Source organism: Urocampus carinirostris, chromosome 16 (assembly GCF_059441175.1).
Source record: "Urocampus carinirostris isolate Australia breed hairy pipefish chromosome 16, RoL_Ucar_1.0, whole genome shotgun sequence".
In the NCBI taxonomy this organism is placed as follows: domain Eukaryota; kingdom Metazoa; phylum Chordata; class Actinopteri; order Syngnathiformes; family Syngnathidae; genus Urocampus; species Urocampus carinirostris.
In genome coordinates, this window is record NC_142364.1 from 30,006,847 (window position 1) to 30,029,926 (window position 23,080).

General features: G+C 38.6%; 1 protein-coding gene across 2 annotated transcripts; it reads left to right on the forward strand.

Annotated features, from left to right (window-relative positions):
• Positions 1–730: 730 nt before the first annotated feature.
• spp1 (secreted phosphoprotein 1) lies at positions 731–22,835 on the forward strand. Of its 2 annotated transcripts, XM_088356129.1 has the most exons (10): positions 731–800; positions 5,187–5,282; positions 6,145–6,334; positions 9,792–9,877; positions 11,675–11,748; positions 12,092–12,223; positions 12,325–12,381; positions 14,641–14,790; positions 17,439–17,771; positions 21,388–22,835. In XM_088356129.1, the coding sequence occupies exons 5-10, from the start codon at positions 11,695–11,697 to the stop codon at positions 21,661–21,663; spliced, it is 1,002 nt and encodes a 333-aa protein (XP_088212255.1). In that variant the 5' UTR covers positions 731–800; positions 5,187–5,282; positions 6,145–6,334; positions 9,792–9,877; positions 11,675–11,694; the 3' UTR covers positions 21,664–22,835. The 2 variants fall into 2 exon arrangements, with proteins under 2 accessions (XP_088212255.1, XP_088212254.1); XM_088356128.1 differs by lacking the exon at positions 9,792–9,877 and having other exon boundaries at positions 732–800.
• Positions 22,836–23,080: the final 245 nt, after the last annotated feature.

The following is a 23,080-nucleotide window of genomic DNA, read 5'->3' on the forward strand; positions in this document are numbered from 1 at the left end:
GCACTTTTTTTCCTTCTGCTCTGTCAATTATTTACCAAAGCTGTTGTTTTGTAACTTTTGTAACAATGCATAAGATGACCTGTGGAAAAAAAATGACAATCAATCAATCCATCCATCCATCCATCCATCGATCCATCCATCCATCCACCAACCCACCCATCAATTAATTGATCAACCAACCAACCAACCAACCAACCAACCACCCAACAAACCACCCAACCAACCATCCAACCAACCACCTAACTACCCAACCAACCAACCAACCAACCAACCAACCAACCAACCAACCAACCAACCAACCAACCAACCATCCAACCAACCACCTAACTACCCAACCAACCAACCAACCAACCAACCAGTCAGTCAGTCAGTCAGTCAGTCAGTCAGTCAACAAACTAATCAATCAATAAATCAATCAATCAATGTATTCACTTGATGTCGCAGTCTCTCTATGGTTCAAACTTCGCTGTAGGAAGAGAACTTGAGTCTGGATGTTACCAAGCGACCTGCAAAATCCCGCAAGATCCAGTCCGAACAGGATTGTGACTGAGGTTGCTTTCTCTTTTTGAATTTTTTCCACTTACACCAGTTTCATTCTTTTGTGTTCGGAATAACCGTTATAAAAAAACTACGTTACGTAACAACACAAGCGGGTTTATCCAATTAATGAATTTTCCCGCCGTAACAATGCCGTTACTCATCTATGGGCGTGACCTTTCGGGTGAACGGAAAACCGCAAATTCTGAAATGCACGCGATTTGGAGCTCTGCGGTTGAACGCTGTCCACGTGTTATCATAAGGTAAGATTTTAAACTTGTTATAATATTTTTCAGGATGTTGTGTATTATAATTGAAGCAGTGAGTTTCGTTATAATGTCTGCTATTAAGGTTGAGCGTGTGAAATAATGAGCGTTTTCCTGCCAAGTGCAATACAATCCGCTTAGCGAGCCCACATGCTAATATGCTAACATTCACCTTTTACCCAGAGAAAATGGTGACCGCGCTTTTCGCCTTGATCTTTGTTATCGTGAAGAACTTACAGTTTTGCATTATATGCAATTTGCTCATATGTGGAAATGGAGCTCAAATAATTTCTGCCTACGTCCGCCTGTAATGACTTTTTTTCATATGGCTAAAATGTGCGCTGCGCTTTGCTAAAGGTGTTCAAAGTGAAGGTTTGGTTGAGTTCCAGCGGTGCAAAGAGTCAAGTCAAGTCAAGTCATTTTTATTTCAATAGTCCTTAATCACAAAGAGTCTCAAAGGGCTTTACAGGTTATTACACATAAGCAGTTGAGGTTATTCATATGCTATAGAGTAGAAGTGAGTTTTAAGCTTAGATTTAAACATTTCCACTGAGGTTGCAGATCGGATCTCAGGGGGAAGAGCACGCTCTCGAACCTGCGGAACACCTCTTGGCTCTTGGGATCACCAGAAGACCGGTGTTGTGCCCAAATCCGACTCCTGTGCAGATTTGGGCACAACACCGGAACATAGGGGGAAATCAGATCTGAAAGATATGAGGGGGAAAGTCCATGTGTAACCGCAGTGTACGTGTCCCACCAAAGATCCACATTCACGCTGGACTGGCTGATGAGGTTTTTATTATTACAGTTTCTGCAAATGGATGAGTCACAACATTAGCTTTTCTGCTGGCTTTGATCTCTTTGATCTCATTGCAGTTCTCTCTGGTAAGACTGCCAACAAAGCATATCAAAGAGCTTTCTTTTCACTTTACAGAAAATACATTTTAGAATATCACAATACATTTTTACATCTTTACATTTTAACAAGATACTTTTAACAAGAGATCGTATAGTGGATTTTTAACGTTTACAATGGATTCAACATATTTTTCTTTCGTCTGAATTTTAACCAACATCATCCTTTTTTAATGTATATGAGAAAATAGAAATAAAAACAATAATGAGTATAAAAACGGGTACAAGTTACCTGCAAATGGATGAGTCACAACATTAGCTTTTCTGCTGGCTTTGATCTCTTTGATCTCTACAAGGGGAATTCATAATTTAGTAAAACAGAAACAAAACGAAAATAAACCTAAACAGCTTGACAATATTAATCACATTACTGTGCATGTTGAGAGATTTGTCAGCTGGTGTTATAATGTTTAAAATTAACTTCTTTTGTGGAGCACCAAAAGATGTGTCTTACCATTGCAGTTCTCTCTGGTAAGACTGCCAACAAACCCCGCCTCCCGGTCACATGTCAGAAGCCAAAACCAAACCCCACCCCATACCAGCAGATGGCACTGTTGGACTCATCATTGCAGGACATTTACCAAAAACTATACACATATTTCAGCAGGAATTTCAATAAAACAAAAGTTATTACTACACCCGTTACACATGTATGATTTTGTATAATAATAATAGAACCTTGAAATCACATCTTAGGCTAACAGGGAGCCAATGCAGGTTAGCCAAAATTGGGGTGATGTGATCGGACTTTTTTGTCCTAGTTAAAAGCCTCGCTGCGGCATTTTGTACCAGCTGAAGACTCTTGAGTCTGGTCATCGGAAGACCGGAGAGTAGTGCATTACAGTAATCGAGACGGGAGGTAACAAACGCGTGAATTTTAATCTCCGCATCCGACTGAGACAGTATAGGACGAATTTTAGCAATGTTACGAAGATGGAAGAAAGCGGTTCTCATAATTTTCTTCACATGTGTTTTAAAGGACAGATCGGGGTCAAATGTGACACCTAAATTTTTAAGTGAGTCACTCTGTGTGATGTGACGTTTGTCAATGTTCACAGCAGTTTTAGAGAATAAGTCCTGATGTCTAGTGCTGCTGTTGGAGGAGAGTAAGTATATTTGTCTTCACTACTGCAGTTAAACACGCCATAACCCAAATGACCTTAAATTCAACCCGAGGAAAGAGTTTCAAAATGGTTATGTTGCTCAATATTGAGTAGTTAAATTATCATTAAATGCCTCTTGTATTTTTCAGCTAGAGGTTAAACACCAACTTTGAACATGTGTCTCTTTGTATTGTTTAAATCAGGCTTATTAAATCACAGTGTGCGTGTGGGGACAGGAGAGAGCGTAGCTCATCTTCAACTACAGTACGTGAAATGTAATGATACATTTTTTGAATCATTTGTGCTCAGTGTACCAGTTGCTGTGAATTGTATAAAGAATACAGACGCTGCCCTCCTAACAAACGGTTCCGGACGATCGTTCGTAAGTTGAATTTGTTCATAAGTTGCTTCAGTGCCATATTTTGTATGTTTAAGGTTTATATAAGTATGTTTAAGGCTTGTATAAGTTACCTGTATTGTTTTTTTACTAAAAAATAAACATCTCATAAAATAATGTACTCTATAAAGATAAATAAAGTTAAGTTTAACTTAATTTTGGAAGATGGACTTCAAGAGGTCCTCCTCCATAGTAAAGTGTGGATGAAAAATAAGCGATCCAACCATTTTCTCAACCGCATCAAGCTTTCTTATTCCACTTGCATTTCAAAAGAAACGGCTCGTTTCATATTTTGAACCTTCCAAAGCTAACAGCTCTCCTAACCAGACAACAAATGCTGAATGCACCGTTTAGTCGAGCCAGCTGCGTAGTGGCTGTAAATGGGTTTCATAAAAAGGTGTTATAAAGGTTTACCTTAAAGGTAAAAGCTTAACAAATAATACTTCTAGTGTATCAATGAATTGTGTAGCTCTTTTTAAAAGCAATCCTTATCAACTTATCATACTTATGGCGTCAAAGGCATGTTGTTAGTGGTGACATTCCCAATTTTGATAATTGTCAGAATATGATATGCCACCTTCCTCCAGAGGACGCCAACCAAGTTTGGAACTGTACCCGTCTGCCCAATCTCCCCACACTGGACGATGATTACCCATACCCTTTATAATGACTGTATGGACAACACATGAGGTCGGGTCATTACTATTACCATGCCACTTTAATCCTGTATTCTGTTACCTTGTCAGGTTCTTTTTTTGTTTATGCTTGAACATTTTGCTACTTGTTTTAAGACTTGGTGTGTTTTTGTTTGTTGTTCCTGGTGTTTGTAAATAAATGTCATCCTTTGTTGATCACACTTACCTCTGTTTTGGCATCCCTGCATTTGGGTCCACTTTCGCCAATGCAACACGATAACCCGACCACTGGAAGCTTCCACATCCCTGTTCTGGTGGCGAGGGAAGAATCCCTCAGACGTTTCTGGTCCCTGTCCTGGTGGAGAAAAAGTTTATGTCCTGGCGACGGGACAGTCAATTGGCCTCTTTGAGCCATGATTTAGGGACGAACATGGATCTTCAGCCCTCCCCTGTTCCAGCGAAGGATAGTCTGCTGCAGCCTTTGATCTTTTGCTTTTGATTTACTTTGTTCCGCCTGGCATTCTGCCTTCCTTAGAGGGAAAGGTAATGTCAAGATCAGGTACACCACCTTCCCCAGAAAACAACAACTGGGGTTGAAACTGGACTCACCTGAGTCCAGTCTCCACAATCCTGTCTTTTATTACCCTAAGACATTATAATAACTGCTTGTACAGCACACCACGTTGAGTCATTGCCCTTTCAATGCCACTTTTATCATGTCTTGTGTTACCATGTCAGGTTTGATATTTGTTTATGCTGGGACACTTTGCTACTTGTTTTAAGACATTGTTTGTTTTTGTGTGTGCTAATGAATATCTTTCTTTGATGTGAACACCTGCCTTTGTTCCCTGCATTTGGGTATATCTCTGCATATGTGATAACAGTACCATATCCACCAAGGAATATAACTGTACCATTCCATTTCATGAAATTCCCCTGAGTTGAAAATAAACTGATTAATGACTAGTTGCCCAACGTGTCTTTACGGAAACAAGAAGTACGACAGGACTTCCAGGCCAGACATAAGAATAACATCAGTCGCCCGCCCACCTTCATAATCATCATGGAAGGTTGTCATTAATAACGACACGCATACATATTTTAAGTCATTTTGGAGTCTTGTCACCAATGTCATCATTTTGAATGCCCTTTGTGCAGCCTCTTTATTTGTATACTACCACAGCAAGCAATTGGAGAACAAAAGCTGGAAAATGCAAAATGTGTTACCTTGCCGATCATTTTTTGGTTTAGTTACAAAAAGATCAATGAAAATACATTTAAGAATTCGTTTTCTATGTGTTCTCTCTCTCTCTATCTCTTTGGATTTCTGCAGGTAGTGTGTGGCTTGGGGTGTGGCTGGGTGCTGCTGTGGTGAGAACCTTTCATCGGGTCATCAAGAGACATAATTTTGGCTGTTCCGTCCTGAATGGTACCTTTTTATCTACCCCCCAACCTCAGCTTAACACAAGTCTTTTTCTTAGTGAATTAATACTTAGGTCAGTTTTCTTGTAATCCTGGTTTCCGAGTTCTGGGCTGCGAAACCAGGATTACAAGAAAACTGGTTGCCAGCCAATCGGAAACCATAACTATTCATCGCAGTAAAAAAAAAAAAAAATAATAGTGCTTTTAATTAGCAAGTTATTCACCCAATAGTGCAAGCTTTTTTCTCATGATAATATTTTTGTTAATTCTTTCCCAAGGGAATTTTTTTCCCTCTGAGAGATACTTTTTGTAACTAATTAACGCAAAGGGCGCCAAGTTTGAAATGTATTTCTAAGATAACAATTTATCATGTTATTACTATGTCGTTACTATGTTATTACGGGGTTAATCATTGGAAGTAGGGTTAAATAGACTCAGTCATCCACGAAAAAAATAATTTTACAAAAAGATCATAATGAATCGGCACTCGTGAGCGTTTTTTTAAAACAGTTCTGTGGGCACCCCAGATCCCCTTAGGGGGCACCCTGCCCTAATCCTTAACCTCTACCTAAGCACGTATCTTTTACTTAATGCCATTTGCTGTTTTTCCTTTTATGACATAAGTAGTTTTGCCAGCCCACACACAGGAAAATGGCAACACAAACAGCCTGGTTATTCTCTTTGGATGACAGTTTCGGATGAATCAGTCTTTTTTAAAGGCATATTGTCAGATGTTTTTCCGTCTGCAAGGAAGTTGAATCATTTTCATAGCTCTTTTATTTTTCTTAAATCAACATCATGCCAGAATGTTGCCTTAGGTGAATTTCATTTTCTCTGTGTGTGAACGTGTTAATCCCCACACCGCAAAGGAAGAGTTGGGGAGACAGACAAGAGGTGGACCCCGAGTGGTTAACCTCACAACTTTCTCTACTCTGATTGGCTGCCTACGGATTTCTGCACATTTAAAGGGCAGTCAGGAGGCTGCAGGAGCATCACAGGGTGGCACGCAGCATCCAGGAAACATCCCGACACCCGTCTTCTTCTAATACTACCAACAAGGTTAGTACATTGTGAAGTGTTATTTGATCAAGGTAATACTCATCTGTTATGTTGTGCTTTTTAGAGTTGCGAGAAAATACTGCAATTAAGGTGGATAACATATTAAATGAAGTGTTATTATTTTATAGCCAGGCAAATTATTGGGAATAGTGTATCCTGTTAGTTAATTACATAGAACATATTATATTGTATACATTTGTTTTTAGATAAACTAGTCTTATAATATTAGTCTTAAAAACTAATTATAAAAGCAAAATAATGCATGTGTTCCCTTTTTTAAGGACTTATTCTAACATTTTTATTGATAGTTTTCCTGTGGTTGTTTTATTTTTGGTGTATTTTTTTGGTAGTATTTCTGTAATAGGATTTTTGTAGTATTTCTGTAGAATTTTTGGAGTAGTAATTGTGTAGTATGTTTTGAGTATTACTGTACAAATGTGGGTTTTCCTATATTATAGTATGACTGCAGTATTTTTTTTTTCTGTAGAATTGATTTTATTTTCAAAAATTAAGCAAAATAATATATTACTGTATGTCCCTGTTTTAACCTCTAAATTTGATATTTAGTTTTGTAGTACAGTATTACTATAGTTATGATTTTTACAGTATTTTTATAATAGTATTTTATTATTTATGTAGTAGGATTTTTGGATTATTTCTGTTATATTTTGGTGGTATTTCTGAAGTGTTTTTGGAGTAATACTGTAGAAGTATTTCTGTTGTGGTATTTTTGTATTATATTATTACTGTGCTAGTATTTTTTTTTTCTTTTCATCATGAAAGTAAAGTAATACATTAAGTCCCTGTTTTAAGCTCAACATTTCTTATTTAGTTTTTTATTGTTACTGTAGTTGTATTTTCATAATATTTCTGTTGTATTCCTGGAGTAACATTTCCATAGTACTTTTGCAGTGAGATTTTTCGGTAGTATTTCTGTAGTAGTATTTATGTATTTTTGTAGTATTTCTGCCGTAGGATTTTTTTTTTAGTTTTCTTTAGTAGTATCTAAATAGAGTTTTCAAAGTATTTTTGAGGTATTACTATAGTATTACTCGTGTAGTAGCATTTTTGTGTTAATGCTCAGGTCAAGTCATGTTTATTTGTGTAGCCCTTAAACACAAGAAGTTAAAAAGGGCTGCACAGACGACAGACCATTGTTACACCACCCCCTGATCTAAAACTACATGAGGGCAAGGAAAATCTAAAAAAAAAAACCTTCATCATGAGGAAATTAAGAAACCTTAAGGGGTCACACATGAGTAGTAATATTTAACATGTTTATCATAGTATTTTTTTGTTTTCAGAATAAATTATTTTTTTGTAGTATTTCCATAGTTGTATTGTTTGAATATTTTTGTTGTAGTATTTCTGTGTAACTGTCGTAGTATTTTCGTAGTATTTTCTGTAGTTATATTACATTTTTATCTATAGTGTGTTTCTAAGAACTATATTTAATAGTTCTGTTGTAATTAGTAGTATTTATGTTGTTGTTTTAGACATACAAAGGGACAAAGTTGGCAGCCCAAAACCCAATGTTTTCATATTAGTGGTTCTTTATTCAATAGATAGATAGATAGATTCTGACTATAGTTTGTCCACCCCTGAAATAGGACCCATTGAATTTTACCAACAGATTAACTCCTTACCAATACTTCCCAAAAGATTAAGATTGTTTAACATTGATGTAGAAGTAAAAGTGAAGTTAACCCTCATCCAGTTCTTGCTCAAAAATCTTGAAAAAAAAATGAAATGGGAGGCAGCTGAGCGGCAATAGATTACTAGGCACGGTTTTAAAATGAGATGTTAGTTTTTGCGCTGCATGTCTGCCTGTGAGTGTGTATTGCATTTGTTGCGTATTTTTGGAACTTGTGGCAAATGCAATCTGATTTGAAATGCTGGTGCCTTTTGAACACTGCTGCCCAAAAAGTAAAATTACACAACCAGTGTCCAACATTTTTTGTTCTTCCCCTTGTAAGATGAAAATAATGAACATGTTGAAGTTTTATGCAAAGAACGGCTGTTGGGTTAAATGGGCAGTTGTATGTGGTTGAAAATATCGTAATTGTACACTGCACGAAGTCCAGTTTAAAGGAAATACACACTACCGTTTAAAGGTTTGGGGTCACCAGTGTTTCCTCTAAGCTGCGCGCGCGCGCAATTGCGCACTGCTCGCACATTCTCAGCGCACAAGAAAATCTAGTCAGCGCACAAAAATGAGGGCTCAAATTACTAATTAAGAAGCGACTTAAGTCAAAGTTACAGTGCATGAAGGTAAAAATACACGGGTTCCCCTGACGTTGTGTCCTAAATGCGGTATTTTGAAGTCAATGTCGAACGAAGTTGAAAAGTAAAGTCGGTAGAGTTTGTCAAGAACCGGCTTCTTCGGCTCGGCTCACTAAAAGGAAGCGACTCTTTCGGGTCCTAAACGGCTCTTCAGGTTGTTTTTGCTTCTTTAATCCCAACATGACCAAAAATTATGTAAAATTATGCAGAAAACGACTTAAAGGAATGGGGGAATAGAACAAAAAAGAAAAAAATACCAAAATGAAAAAGTAGTGAAAAGCTGAGAAAAAAGAAACAAAAGGAAGAGAAAAAAAGAAGGACAAATTTAGGAAAAAGCCAGAAAATAGAAAAGAAAGAAATGCAGGAAAAAAGTAAATAGAGAACAAACAAAAAAAAGTAAGAGCTCGGAAAAAATAAACACAATGAGATTTTTGCTGGAAGGAATTAAAAAAAAGTAGAAAAAAAACACAGAAAAAAGAAGAAAAAGTTTGTGTTGCATTGAAATAATTTCCATTTATATCAAGTGAATCTTGTTGCCAACATTGTACTTCCACTAAAAAATGTGGTTAAGTACAGTTCTGTATCTTACAACCGACTAAATAAGCCCCCAAAAATGTTAATAATAAAATATCTCATCTCATTAGCCGTACCGCTTATCCTCATTAGGGTCGCGGGGGGGCTGGAGCCCATCCCAGCCATCCCCGGGCAGTGGGCAGGGGACACCCTGAACTGGTTGCCAGACAGTCGCAGGGCAATATTAAAATATGTCAGGAAATAAAAACAAATGGATATTTTGTGAAAGAATTGTAAGAACAAACGACGTTTGTAGGCCGTACAACCTTTGCAATAGTACATGAGTCAATTCATTCAAAAGAGAAAAATAATTTTGCATTGCCGGATACACAGCAAAATGTAACTTGATGTCAAGTTTTGGACATGTTTGATAATTAATTATCTTGCCACACTTGGGATTATGGTTGCTCACTGTTGTTTCAAGTGTTGCTCACCGACTTTGTGTGAATGCACAGACCCGTGGAAAATTAGAGGGAACATTGGGGGTCACCCTGACAATTTTGTGTTTTCTATGCTTTTTTTTAATCACTGGAGTTGTCAAATGTCTGTGTTCTTTTGCCTATATTAAACTGTTTTTTTCTCTGCCACTCCGCCATGAAAGCCAGCATCTCTGAGTCGCCTCTTCACTGTAGATGTGAAACTGGTGTCCTGTGGCTGCTATTTAACCAAGCTGCTAGTTGAGGGCCTGTAAGGCATTTCTTTCTTAAACTTAAGACTCTAATGTACTTATTATTTTGCCACTTCTCTTTATATTCTGTCCTGCCTTCTGAGGGGAGTAGTGCACACCATTGTGTCAAATCAAAGAACTTCTCAGGCAATAAATTGGCACTCAAAGTGCTGTATAAAAGCATTCAGCGTACAAGACAATAGAATCCCCACCAACACCCAACAACTTGAAACCCCTCATACACAGACACACACAATGGTTAAAATCCATCCATCCATCCATCCAACTCTGCAAAAACAGATATTGGCATTTGAGTGAGAGGTATATCCCCAAAAAGTGGTTTAAAACATTTATCAAAGACACCAAAAGTCCCGTCCTGAAAACATCTTTAGTTTTTTAAAAGTGAAAGTTAAACACACACAAACACACACATCCATTTTCTGCGCCGCTTATCTTCAGTAGGGCCGAGGGCATGCTGGAGCCCATCTCAGCTATCTTTGTGTTACGTACCAGGTTAGGAACAGGATAAGAACCCAATCGCGTAACGTTACTCACAATTTATTTGGGAGAAGAGGAATGCGCGCACACTCGATCTAGGAATCGATGGTCGCGGCAGTAGATTGAAATCAAACAGATCGGGCTAAAAATAAAACAAAATCAAAACACAGGCAAAAACGGAGATTCACAGGACTTGGCATATCACACAGAGTCTAGAAGGAGTTTCGCAGGCGCTCTGACACCAGGCAAATCCCATGACCGCGTTTAAGTAGTCCGGCAGCAATCTGTTAACGCGTTTCAGCTGGCGTCAGTGGGCGGGGCCAATTGGGCGCCGTGGCAACCATGACAGAACCTGGCGGCGCACGGCGGGGACCAATTGGGCGCCATGGCAACCATGACACTTTGGGCAGTGGGCAGGAGACACCCTGAACTGGTTGCCAAGTCGCAGGGCACACAGAGACAACTTACTCGCTCATTCACACCTAGGGACAATTCGAACTGGCCAATTAACCTGACATGCATGCTTTTGGAATGTGGGAGGGAACGGCCGTGCCCGGAGGAAACCCATGCAAGAACTGGGAGAACAGGCAAACTCCGCACAGGAAGGCTGGTAGCTGGATTTTGAACCCAAGACCTTAGAACAATGCAGCAGATGCGCTAACTACTCATCTGCCATGCTGTTAAAATACAATAGAGATAAAATATGACTATGGCAAGGCACAGACTAACCATGTGAGGAAGGGAATCTGAAGGAGGCTTTTACACACTGATAGGGTAGGCGGCATCTGGCCTCAAGACTTTTAGCCAGTGCCCACAATGAGGAAACACTAAAATATAAAAATCGAAATAAGACAACTGCAGTATGAAACATAAACATGTGAAATAAAAAGTTAAGTGTACTACAGTACAAGATTAAGAGCTAAACAAATCAAAACTAAATAAAAATGTAGATCATTTTTACTATGTGGCCCCTGAGCTAAGATGAGTTTGACACCCCTGTCCCTGGCAGTTGAAATATGTTGTTATGAATAATTACAATGTATTTTAACAATAACATGGTTTTCGTTTGTCTTATGAGTTAAGCAGGAACATTTTGAACACACTGAGTAGCCATTTTGCCACTTGCTATTGACTACGAATGACAACACTCAGATAGCAAACAATTACTACTTTCCTTGTATATGAAACTTTTCTGTGGTTGGTTGTTACCTGAGATTTCAATTCGCTAGCTAGAGAATTAAAGACGGTGGTGAATAAAAGTGTATTGCGTCATTTCAATTGAAGATTGAGAACTGTTCTTTTCTCTTTTGTTCTTCTAGACAGCAAACAGACGGACAACATGAAAGCGGTTTTTGTTTTTGTTCTGCTCTTTGCCGCCGTCCTCTGCCGACCGGTGAGTCATTTTCTCTTTCTTGTCATTTTTTTTTCCAAACAAATTATTGATTTGAATCAAGGACGTTGCTTTTGGGGGGCAATTTAAGAGATCTAAATTTTCTACTAAGCAGCATTTCAAATTAAAGTCATGCTCTTTCAGGGAATATTATGGATTTATATACAGTAGAATAGTGATATCAGTTTTTGGTATCATTAGTAATGACTACACAATAATTGAGGTATTATAGAATATTAGTTTCTTTCTTTCTGTCTTTCTATCTTTCTTTCTATCTTTCTTTCATTCTTTCTTTCTTTCTTTCTTTCTTTCTTTTTTTCTATTGATTTCTATTTATTACTTTCAGGGTAAGAAAATTCGCGACAGTTCGGCAGACAGCTCTGAAGAAGTGATGCGTCCGCAGATGAGACGACCCGGACCTTCACTTTTCAGGAAAAAGATGGCAGAGCTGACTCGCTACCGCGTGTCACCTTTCAGGGTACAATATAACAGAATTTCAAACTAAATTAAATCAAAATACTGTAAATACAAATATGGATTATTCCATCTGACAATGTTAAACTACTGTTGTCCTTGCAGCTATTTCAAAAATTCTTAGCACCCATTGTTGCCAGTTCAGATGAAACCTTTGATGAGGTAAGTTATGAATATCAGAATACCATTCAAACGTTTGGGGTGATTTAGAAATGTCCTTATTTTTCAAGAAATGGCACTGTTTTTTTCAATGAAGATGACATGAAGCTAATCAAAAATACGCCCTATGCCTTGTGGTAAAGTGGTAAATGACTAATTTAGCTGCAAATTCCTGTTTTTAATGCAAAGTCTACATAGGTGCATAGAGGCCCATTTCCAGCAGCCAGTATTCTAATACTACATTGTTTTTGCGAATAGCTCTAGAAGATTAATGAATGATTCGAAAACCATTGTGCAATTACAATATGTTAGCACAACTGAAAATATTTTAGCTGTTTGGAGAAGCTATAAAACTGACCTTCATTTGAGCTAGTTGGGTATCTGGAGCCAGAAAGTAAGAACGGGCCTGAAAAACCCAGCACGACCTGGAAGGAATTAAAAAAAAGTAGAGAAAAAAGAAGAAAAAGTTTGTGTTGCATTGAAATAATTTCCATTTATATCAAGTGAATCTTGTTGCCAACATTGTACTTCCACTAAAAAATGTGGTTAAGTACAGTTCTGTTCAGCCAGACCAATGAACTTGATTAGCAGAACCGAGTCCGAAGCACACGTAAAATTTCCCATTTTATTTGTGAGGACTCGGGAGGAGAGTTGATTTATAAGAACAAATCATACCCTGTGTTCAAAATATATGACGAATAACAAACCACCAAAACCCCTAAGAGCAAACGCAGCAAAATCTTATGAAACGAGAACACAAATACTAAGAAGATTTAATTATTTAAAGGAAATAGAAAGGAACAAAGAAAACCATTTCTAGGTGGACCTGGGGGGAAATCAAATACTCTTAGAGTTGCATAAATTCTGTAACCCATGTGATTTAATTTGAATTACATTGAGGGCCCTCCTAAAACTGGAGCCAAAGTATAGAGAGAAATATTTTTTAATTTTAAGAATTCGTTGGTTTTTTTTTTTCAATAATTGCATTTTTTCTGTCCACCAATCATTTTGATATAAACATGTATTTATTTTAAAAAGCCATTCCAGACCAGAATGTAAAGATTGACATTCTATGGCTTGGGCGAAATTCAGGTCGGGTCTTGTTCGGAGTTCGCTCGTATGTGATTCAACTTTCAGAATTGCCATAAAAAAAGAAGTTTCTTATGAAATTTGTGTATCAAATATAGCCCATTCCATGCGAGGAATTGCCAAGAAACTGAAGATGTCCTACAACGGTGTGTACTACTCCCTTCAAAAAACAGCACAAACAGAGTAGAAAGAAAAGTGGGAGGCCTTGCTGCACAACCAAGTAATAGGGCAAGTACATTACTCTGTAGTTTGAGAAATGGACAGCCTACAGGTCCTCAATTAGCAGCTATGTCAAAACCTGGCCGCAAACCACCGGTATCAACATTGTTAGGAATTAAATTATATTAAAATGTATCGTTTACCAAATTGTCCGAATTAGTTATTTGACTCCATTAACCAAACATAACCTTCATTCACCTAACAATGCATGCTCGTTTCTTTTTGTGAAAAGACGGACAAGATACAGGCATTTCCACAAGGCGGCAGATTTATTTTCTTAAATAATTTTAACCAAGTGAACTCCATCGAATTAGCCAAATTAGCCGAATTCGTGTCGAGCCTCCAGTCTCGATAGTCCCTCTCGTTCGATCTTCTAAAGTTCTCCAGGTCTTCCTCTGCCCACGCCTTTCTCCCAAGCTGGCCTGTCGGCTCCTCCCATGGGGCGGGCCAGAGACTACCCACGTGGGCTCCACCTCGTCTCCTCGATGTCTGAAGAAACTCAAAACAACACCAAGCGTTTATCAAAACAATGCCTGACGTCCTGCGTCAGCGCCCTGTTAACAAAATTCCCCAGCCAAAACACTTGGAACGGCGCGACCTGAAGCCCACTCAGTGAAAATCTTCATTGCACTCAATAAATCTAACTTAAATATAACGTATTATAAAATTCTTTATTTTAAAATGTATAAAATCCTTCAACATCTACTGTGAAGAGGCAAAACCGAGATCCTGGCCTTCAAGGAAGAGGGGTAAAGAAGAAGCCATACCTGACTTGGCCAAGAAAAAGAAGAGATAACTATGAGTAAAATAACTCAGATATTGCACAACTCATTTGTGACTTTTTTTACCGGAAACACAAAATTGTCTAGGTATCCCCAAACTTTTGAACGTTAATGTACAATTCAGTCTGAATCCAAACCAATATATTCGATTGAACATTTCTATTTTTTGTAGCAGGCAGCAGTCGAGACGCCATCTTTAATCAACTTTGAAACTCCAGACCCTGCCCCCACAGAATCTCCTACCGTGGACAACCAAGATGAAACAAAAAAAGACAGCGATGATGATGATGACGATGATGAGGAGGAGGAATCTGAGGAAAGCGTAAGTAGTTGAAACAAATTAACTCACAGAATACAAGGTTAGAAAATACTCTCTAACCTTAGAGTCGGGGTTGAGATTATTTAGGATCGAGAAGTGGCCCCCTCTGAGGTTTTTTTTATAGAAGTGGCCGAAAGGGGACATCAAAAAAATTAAATATAGAAATACCTTTCCAAGTGAAACTTTTTTGTTCTCTTGGTAGATCTTTTTGCTCTTTTAAACATACAATTTGTATATTTGACCACTAGATGTCACTGTATTGGTTAGTGCAATCAAAAACGAGAGCTAAAAAGCAAGAGGACTCGAAATGACCTTTTTTTTGCCCTGTCTTTTCAAGGTTTTTGGTTAATTAGGTCCCTATAGCAACAAGATGGTGGAGAAATCAATGCAAATTTCTCAACCTACATGTATTTTCAAAAAACATTTTTTTGATAGCTTATGGATTTTTGCTTATTATTGAAATCAATACGGTTGTTTTCAACCAATTAATTTGTTTCTACCACCAGAAGACACTATAATATGCAATGTGTCTTTTAAGGTTATCATGTTGAGATTTAAATAGACCCTGGGTAATATTTGACCACTAGATGTTGCCTTACTGTATACTGGAACAGACAAGGAGTGCTAAGAAGCACGAGGAAGAATACAAACTACGGCAACTCAAAGTGACCAAAATACACCATTCTTCCGCTATTTTTTTTGTGCCCATTCTTGTGTCTGAGCAGAGCAGTCCAAGATCTCCTTCTCCATGCCTGGGTACGGTCCAATATGTTTTCTTTTCTTCTCACGGGTGGTCTGTTGCAAAAATAATTTTACAAATGAAAATACCAAAACTCCGCAACTTTTAACATAAATGATGTTCTCACGGTTGCCCCATTGATTTCCTGTTGTTCTGTTGTTACTGTATATGCCACACCCCCTCCTTACTTGCTGCCTACCATTTTGCTACTGCTTATAAGCTGACCCCTGGTTTTAGTATTTCATTCCATAGTTATAAATTCAGATAAGATTTGAGTATATAAGGTAAGGTGAATATCTCCATGAAAAGAAATACAGATCCTCGGACACTGTGCTTGAGACAGCACCCTTAGGCTTATGCAGTTGTACTTTGAAGGTAAATATAAACATGCTCAGTTGCTCACCCTCCCTATTATGCTGTTGCCTTGATCGAGAGTTGAATGTGTTAAAGTGAGTGGGACAGGAGATTTCAGCGACCCGCATTTAATGAGAAGAGGAATAGAGCAGTAATGCACATGTCGTAACAACTGTTAACTTACAATATGTTATTAAAAACGTGTTAAAGTACTTTTTACCTAAACAAATAATTGTTACATGAAGGAACGTGTTGGTCCCAACACTTCTGTAGGGTAGCGATAAACTTGGTGGCATCATTTCCATACCTGTCAACCTGTACGTTTTTGCCGTACAAATTACCTTTATAATGCATTTTAAGACGTGTACGACGTACAAGAAAATCTGTATGGAAAAACGCACATTTTTCAATTATGGGTACCATCTGGTAAACACCGACTACCACGAAACGGCAAATCAATCGAGTCTAATGAGTTTTCCGCGGAAGCCTCTATCTCTGTATCGTTTTTTTTTTGTTGCAAACGTAGCGAGCGGTTTGATGCTAATTTGCGCATGCGTCTGCCGCCTGGGGATTTCTCATCATTTCCCAGAAAAAATAAATATATATGATGTACAATTATTTTGTACGGGAAAATACGACAATTTGTACGGCCATGGAGCCGTGGAGGTTGACAGGTATGCATTTAGGTTTGGATCTTTCCATTAAAACAGGAGTCTCAAATTCGCGGACCCAGGGGCCAATTGCGACCCCCAGGATGATAGTTTGAGACCCCTGCCGTTATATTAAAGTTAAAGGGACAGTGTGTAGTATTTGCCCACTATATGTCGCTGTATTCTGTAGTGCCCTCGATAACGAGTGCTAAATGCACAACGAAAGAAGACAAAATACACAGACTCAAAGTGACCAAACCCCCCCTTATTGAGCTTAAAAAGAAGAGATATAAGAAAAGAAAAAAAGAATAGAAAAAAATAATTAAAAATGAAAATAAAAAAGACGAAAAAGAAAGATGATAAAAATAAAAAAAAGAAAGAAAACAAAAAGTAAAACTCAAGAATAAAAGGAAATTGAAAATGAAAAAAAAGAAAGAAAAAATTGCATTTATTTCTGTTTTTTTTTCTCTTTAATGCCTTTCTTTTTCTTTCTTTCCGCCATCTTTTCACTTTATTCCCATTTTCCCTTTTTGCCCATTTTTCTTTCTTCCTCCCTATTTTTTATTTCTTAAGGAAAAAAATCCCTTATTCGTCTTTTTTTGAGAAAGGTTGGGTATAATTTCGCAGAAGAATGATACTTTTTGCTCACTTTAAGTCTTCGTAGTTTGCAATCTTCCTTGGACTCATTTTTGGTTGCACTACACATTACAGCGCCATCTAGTGGACAGATGTAAAACACGGTCGGTTTAAGAGCAGCGGAATGTTTTTATCAGCCCTGTTTTTGTGGAAAACCCCATTTGGCCCAACCTCACCTGAACCATACCCTCAGTGGCCCCCAACTCAATTGAGTTTGAAATCCCGCACTAAAAGCTTCTTTTCACCATTTAATTTCCATAAATTCCTTCCAGGATAGTGAAGAGGAAGATGAAGAAGACGAGGAAGAGAGCTCAGAGTCGGGCGAGCCTTCTACCGTTGTCCCCGAGACAACAGTGTCCCCTGTGATCGTGACCGAGGAGCCTATCTTCCCTACCATCATCACCGACACCGACTCTGGCCGCGGTGACAGCATTGGACGCTACCCCAGCGAATACAAAAGCTACGTCTACGGGGAGGAGAAATCCTACAACAAGGCCCCCTCATCGTACAAATCCTACGAATATGTCGAATCAGGGAAAAAATCCGCTTACGACATGCCCTACAACAACGAGGTGGAGAAGTCACCAGAGGAGTACAAGAGCGAGGTCAGTTGGGTTATGTGATGAATCAATGTAAATTTTTCAAGCCATTTTTTCGGGACATTCAGTGATTAATCAAAAAAAGTCGGTTAAAAAGTTTGGGTTCATCCAAACAGTTTTGTGATTTCCATGAAAAAGTCACACTTTGTCAAGAACCGGAACAGGAGGAGAACCCAAATGTGTGACGTTTCTCACACAAGCCTTGTATTTTACGGGAAATGGGGAGTCATGCACATTAGGCAGCAGTCTGGCATGGAATGACAGGAAGCCAGAGGCTGACGAAATCGATACCAATTGCCCGAGCAGGTATTGGACAGATGGGGTCGATCCCGGACAGGACAGGACGGGACAGGATTGATATTGAAACAGGATATCGAAATTAAACAGGACAAACTAGACGGGAATGAAAACTGGAGAGAATAATAAACCGGATAAAAAATAGACGGGAACGATACCGGATAGGAAACGCAGGCGGGAAACCGGACACAGTCAAAACCCACGTCTTGCGGGGCAGAGGTTCGTTGACTTGTCTTTCTACTCTGATTAGAGCCTTTTTGTGCAGTTCTCTGAAGGGAGTAGTACACCAAGTTGAAGGAGATCATCAGTTTATTGTCAATTTCTCACATGGAATATCTTTATTTATTAGAATAGAAATACACTGTAATGTTTGATCACACACACATGTGATGCTTCAGATACTAGACTAGCTAAAAATAAGGTCATTTTTTTTAACTTCTCTAACCGGCTTTACTGTTTTAGACTATGCTAACATAATTGCACAAATGTTTTCTAATCATCCATTAACCCTCTAACGCAATTTGCAAACACAATGTACTATTAGAACACTGGAGTGCCGGTTGCTGGAAACAAGCCTCTATGCAGCTATGTAGATATTGTCAGGACCAGAACGGAAACAGGTCCCACTTGCGTGACTTTTACCACAAGTTTTATTGAAGGAAAAAGGAAAAAACGTGGTCAAAACAGGGGACGTAAGTTGAGACGGGGGAGCAGACGTGGTCGGGATCAAAACGGGTCGTAGCCGGAGACAAAAGGGAGCAAAAACGGGACAGGTGAAAGTCAGGGGTCGAAAAAGGCTTGCCTTGAAAAACAGTGGTACGCAGACGGACTGACAACAGGGGACTGACAGGACTGGGTTCAAATACTGATAGGGAGCCAATCAGAACCCGCGGCGGTTGGCGTCAAATGAGCGGGCACAGGTAAATTGCATCGGTAATCATGACAGATATTGCATTAAATACAGACATATGCAGCTTAGTCATTAACCTCATTCACAATGTATCTCTGATTAATTTAATGTTGTTTTAATTGAAAAAAATACGAGTTTCTCTCAAAAATAAGGAAATTTCTTAGGGACCCCAAACTTTAGTATGGTAACATTAGTGTGAATGTTATTACACAATTTTTCATTACACTAATGTTACATTACACTTACAAATCAGGCCACTCTCCAAGCACTATATTGAAAATATTTTTGCCCATTTTTCCTAAAAAGTGTTATCTACTTCTTGTTTATTTCTTAATTACGTGTTTGTTCCTGAAGTGCCCTGTATAATCTCGTAAACAATGTTCACTATGTTGTTATCAATTAAATTTATAGGTAGTTCTATTTCGGTAACCCTGTGGCGACAATTATAAGACCTCAGTACCCGTCTCGACCCAACTTTATGTATGTGGTGACAAAAAAATCTTGTTGAAGAGTGTCTCTATATAATTTGTGCCACAAACAGGTATCAAATTAACACCTACTGTATGTTATTACTTCTGCCTGTACACATGCGGATTTTCAATGTGTGACCTAAAGGGGCAGTGTGTACCTCCTTGCTTTAACAAATACCATATAAACAACAGCACTTTTTACACAAACCTTGGAAAATTCAGCTGATTTCCCAAAGGCAGGAGATGTAGCACCACATAGTGTCGATATATGCACTTCATTATATACATAGCTTAGTATTTTGCTTGACTGGCAACCAGTCAAAGATGTAGACTAAATTTCAAAACTGAACAAAAATGTGTCAATGTTTTTTGATTTCTTTCCCCCTTGTAGTTAGTTGCTTTGGTTACTGTGAACGTAGCGATTTAACATCCATTTAAACATTTAACTAGGGACCACCAAAGTTCTCGCCCACAGACTGCAAACCCAAAAGTCAGCCAACACTGCAAAACCAGTAATAACATTGGTGCAAACTTTCAAAGGAAGAAAAAGAACGGTAGTTGTAATACTTTGGGGCATAATTTAGAGAAATGGTAATTACAGAGTTTCAAAGTGGTGCCTTGACATTTAAGAATCTGCCTTCTAAATGGATTCCTGGTTCATCTGGTTGCTCTCAAAAATGTGTCCTTAGGTCTCTAAGTCAGAGGTGTTCAGACTTGTATTCTGGGGGCCACACAGAAACTTTGAATGATACACATACCACGTTTATAATAACTATTAATATATGTATTGTTAACTGCCGACTAGACAGCACACCTGTATAAAAGCCACATTCTAAAATTTGGGAGCGAAACTCAAGTTTTCAGCTATGTGTTTTTTCATGTCTGTACTGTGTTAACATCACGCGTTTTCGTATCATGTGGCCTTTCAAGATAGCGATTACAAAGACTAGCACATATTTAGTACTGCTCTGAAAGAATACACAAACGAGGGCTGCTTTACATAAGCTGTGAGCCCTTTATTTCTAGATGACAGCGCCAAGGCAACCATACTGTGGAGAATAGTCCCAGAGTGCAACACAGACGTGTCTTTTTGTTTTGTTGTAACACTTGCTTTAAGAATCAAGCAAAATTGAATACAAAATCTTATTTATTTTTTATGGTTATGGTATATTTGTCAAGACCAGAACGGAGACAGGACCACTTGCGTGTGTTTCTCTTAGTTTTATTTGGAAGAAGGGAAAGGATAGTACACACGATCCATAGATCGATGGTTGCGGGGAGCGGTTGCTCAGACGCAGAAGTGGTATTTCCGTGGCGAGCGATGGCGGTGTCGAGAGCAAAAAAATACAGTAGCCGAGACGGGGAAGCAAAATTGTAGTCGAGATCAAAAAAGAGGTCGGAGCTGGGAAAAAGACGGGAATCAGAACAGGGGAGAGTCAGGATCGAAAAGCTTGCCTAGCGTAAGCTGCGGTTCGCAGACAGACTGACAACCGGTGACAGGAAGAATGGGGTATAAAAAGTGACAGGTAGCCAATCAGCGCCCTAGGCAGTTGGCGCCAAAGGAGCAGGCTCAGGTGCCTCGCATCAGTAATCATGACAACACCAGGGATGTCTGTCTTGTAAAATAGCTTTCAGTTTTTAGTGGTTGTTTTAAAAAAAAAAGTTTTTAGGGGGATTGTTAAACATATGTTTCAGTTTTTCAAATTCCACCATTAAGTCCTGTAATTAAAATACATTAAACTTTAAATGAAGGTTCACACAAAAGATACACAGCAAAATTTTTATTATATCTGTTTTTTGCCTGTAGTAGTTTGCTGGCGGAAACTGGGAGAGCTAATGCTAGTAGTGAGCAGTGAAAGGGTCTGGAGCGGTCTCTGGGACTGCTCGTGAACTTTTAACGTATAAATAAGTACTACTTTATTTATGACGCAATTGCTTTCTTCAGCCCTACCAGGAGCACCCAGTGGATGTGGGCACTGAGGAGAACCAAGAAGTTCTCCCGGCGGAAGAGGAGAACGAAGGCACCAGCGACAGCGGAAGCTCTGCTGACGTGGAGGAGGACGAGTCCGAGAACAAACAGAGCAGCGAGGAGGCCACGGCCACGCCCGGAGCCGCCGATAGCGATTCCGATGAAAGCGATTCCGACGAAAGCGACTCGGACGAGCAAGAGAACGAAAGCGAATTGGTCACCGACATGCCGGTGGTCATCACCGCCAAATAAATTGGCTCATAGGTTGGCGTAAGGCGCCCTGCTGCAAGCTGTCCATCGTAGAGGAGTTTTCCGTGACCATCAGAGAAAGCAAATAAAATATTGTTCGGACTATAAGGCACAACCAAAAACCCCAGATTGGACACAAATTTGAACTCGCACCTTATATGCGGACAACATAAGAAATGTGCTATTATTTTATGCTATTATTGATTTAGACAATTGATGTTATCGCTGACTACAATTACATAACAATGATAGCTACAGGAATCAAACCGGGTCAAATTGGTACAGAGCATCGTATCCTAACCAACTGGCTGCTAGGGACATGTGTGGTTGATCCAGCAGGGATACAGATCACACATAAAAAGGTCTTATCACATTATCACATTTTAGTCAAGGTACCAGATATGTAAGAGAAATGAGAAAAGAGAAAGTGATTAAAAATCGGTATTAAACTTGGTTTCACTTTTTCTCAGCATTGTAAAGGACATTTCGAATACAAGCGACCATGCGTCTATTCATATCTTTCAGGACTACCAAATTACTTCCCACGATACCTTTCTTGTCAATCGGTTCAGAATTGTGTGCACTTCGTAAAGACTTGTGTTGTCTAGATCCCAATTGGTTTTGTTGAATAAGATCCAGAGTGCTCCTTGCCGCAACCTGGATTTGATTCACGCTACATGTAATGCAATTGTGATCATTGACATATTCTGATCAATCAATGGACAAATACGGTACTTTCTATCGTTGTGGAACCCTAGCTCTTAAAAAAAATCATAAAATACTGTTTTTGGGGTGTGTGCCTTACAATCTGGTCCACATTTTAGTCCGAAAAATACGCTATTATCAAGTTTAAAGACAATTTGTGAACACATAGGTAATTTCTTTTCTTTTTTTTTTTAATGCCAGCAGATATGCTGAATTCAAAATTATGATCCTACACTGTCCAAAACGTACTTTTTGCCACACTAAGGTATTGTGAACATCCGTGAGGAGGGAAAAAGATCTCCCACGAAAAAGAGATTATTTGAATCTTTGCTCAAGTACAACGCTAGCTTGGGCATTCTAGACAACATCATGTAATCCAAATTCAAACACAATTTTGGCTGGTATTGTTTTTAGCTTGTTTCTTACTATTTTACAAAAATCCTTACTTATTGCTTTACACTACACGCAGATCCCACATGTTTATCGTAATGTATTATTTTGTACCATTTCTAAAATATAAATAAAATTATTTTACTTAAATCCACCCTGTATATTGTTTTTTTAATTTGCAGCAAATTATGAAGATTAAATAAATGTCTTATTATGAGCATACTGTAGGAAAAGTTTCTAATGCTTTTTTTTAATATTTAAAAGAACATGGTACAACATTTCACCACAAGGTGTTGATTTATTGGGTAGTTACGCGTTATATAGA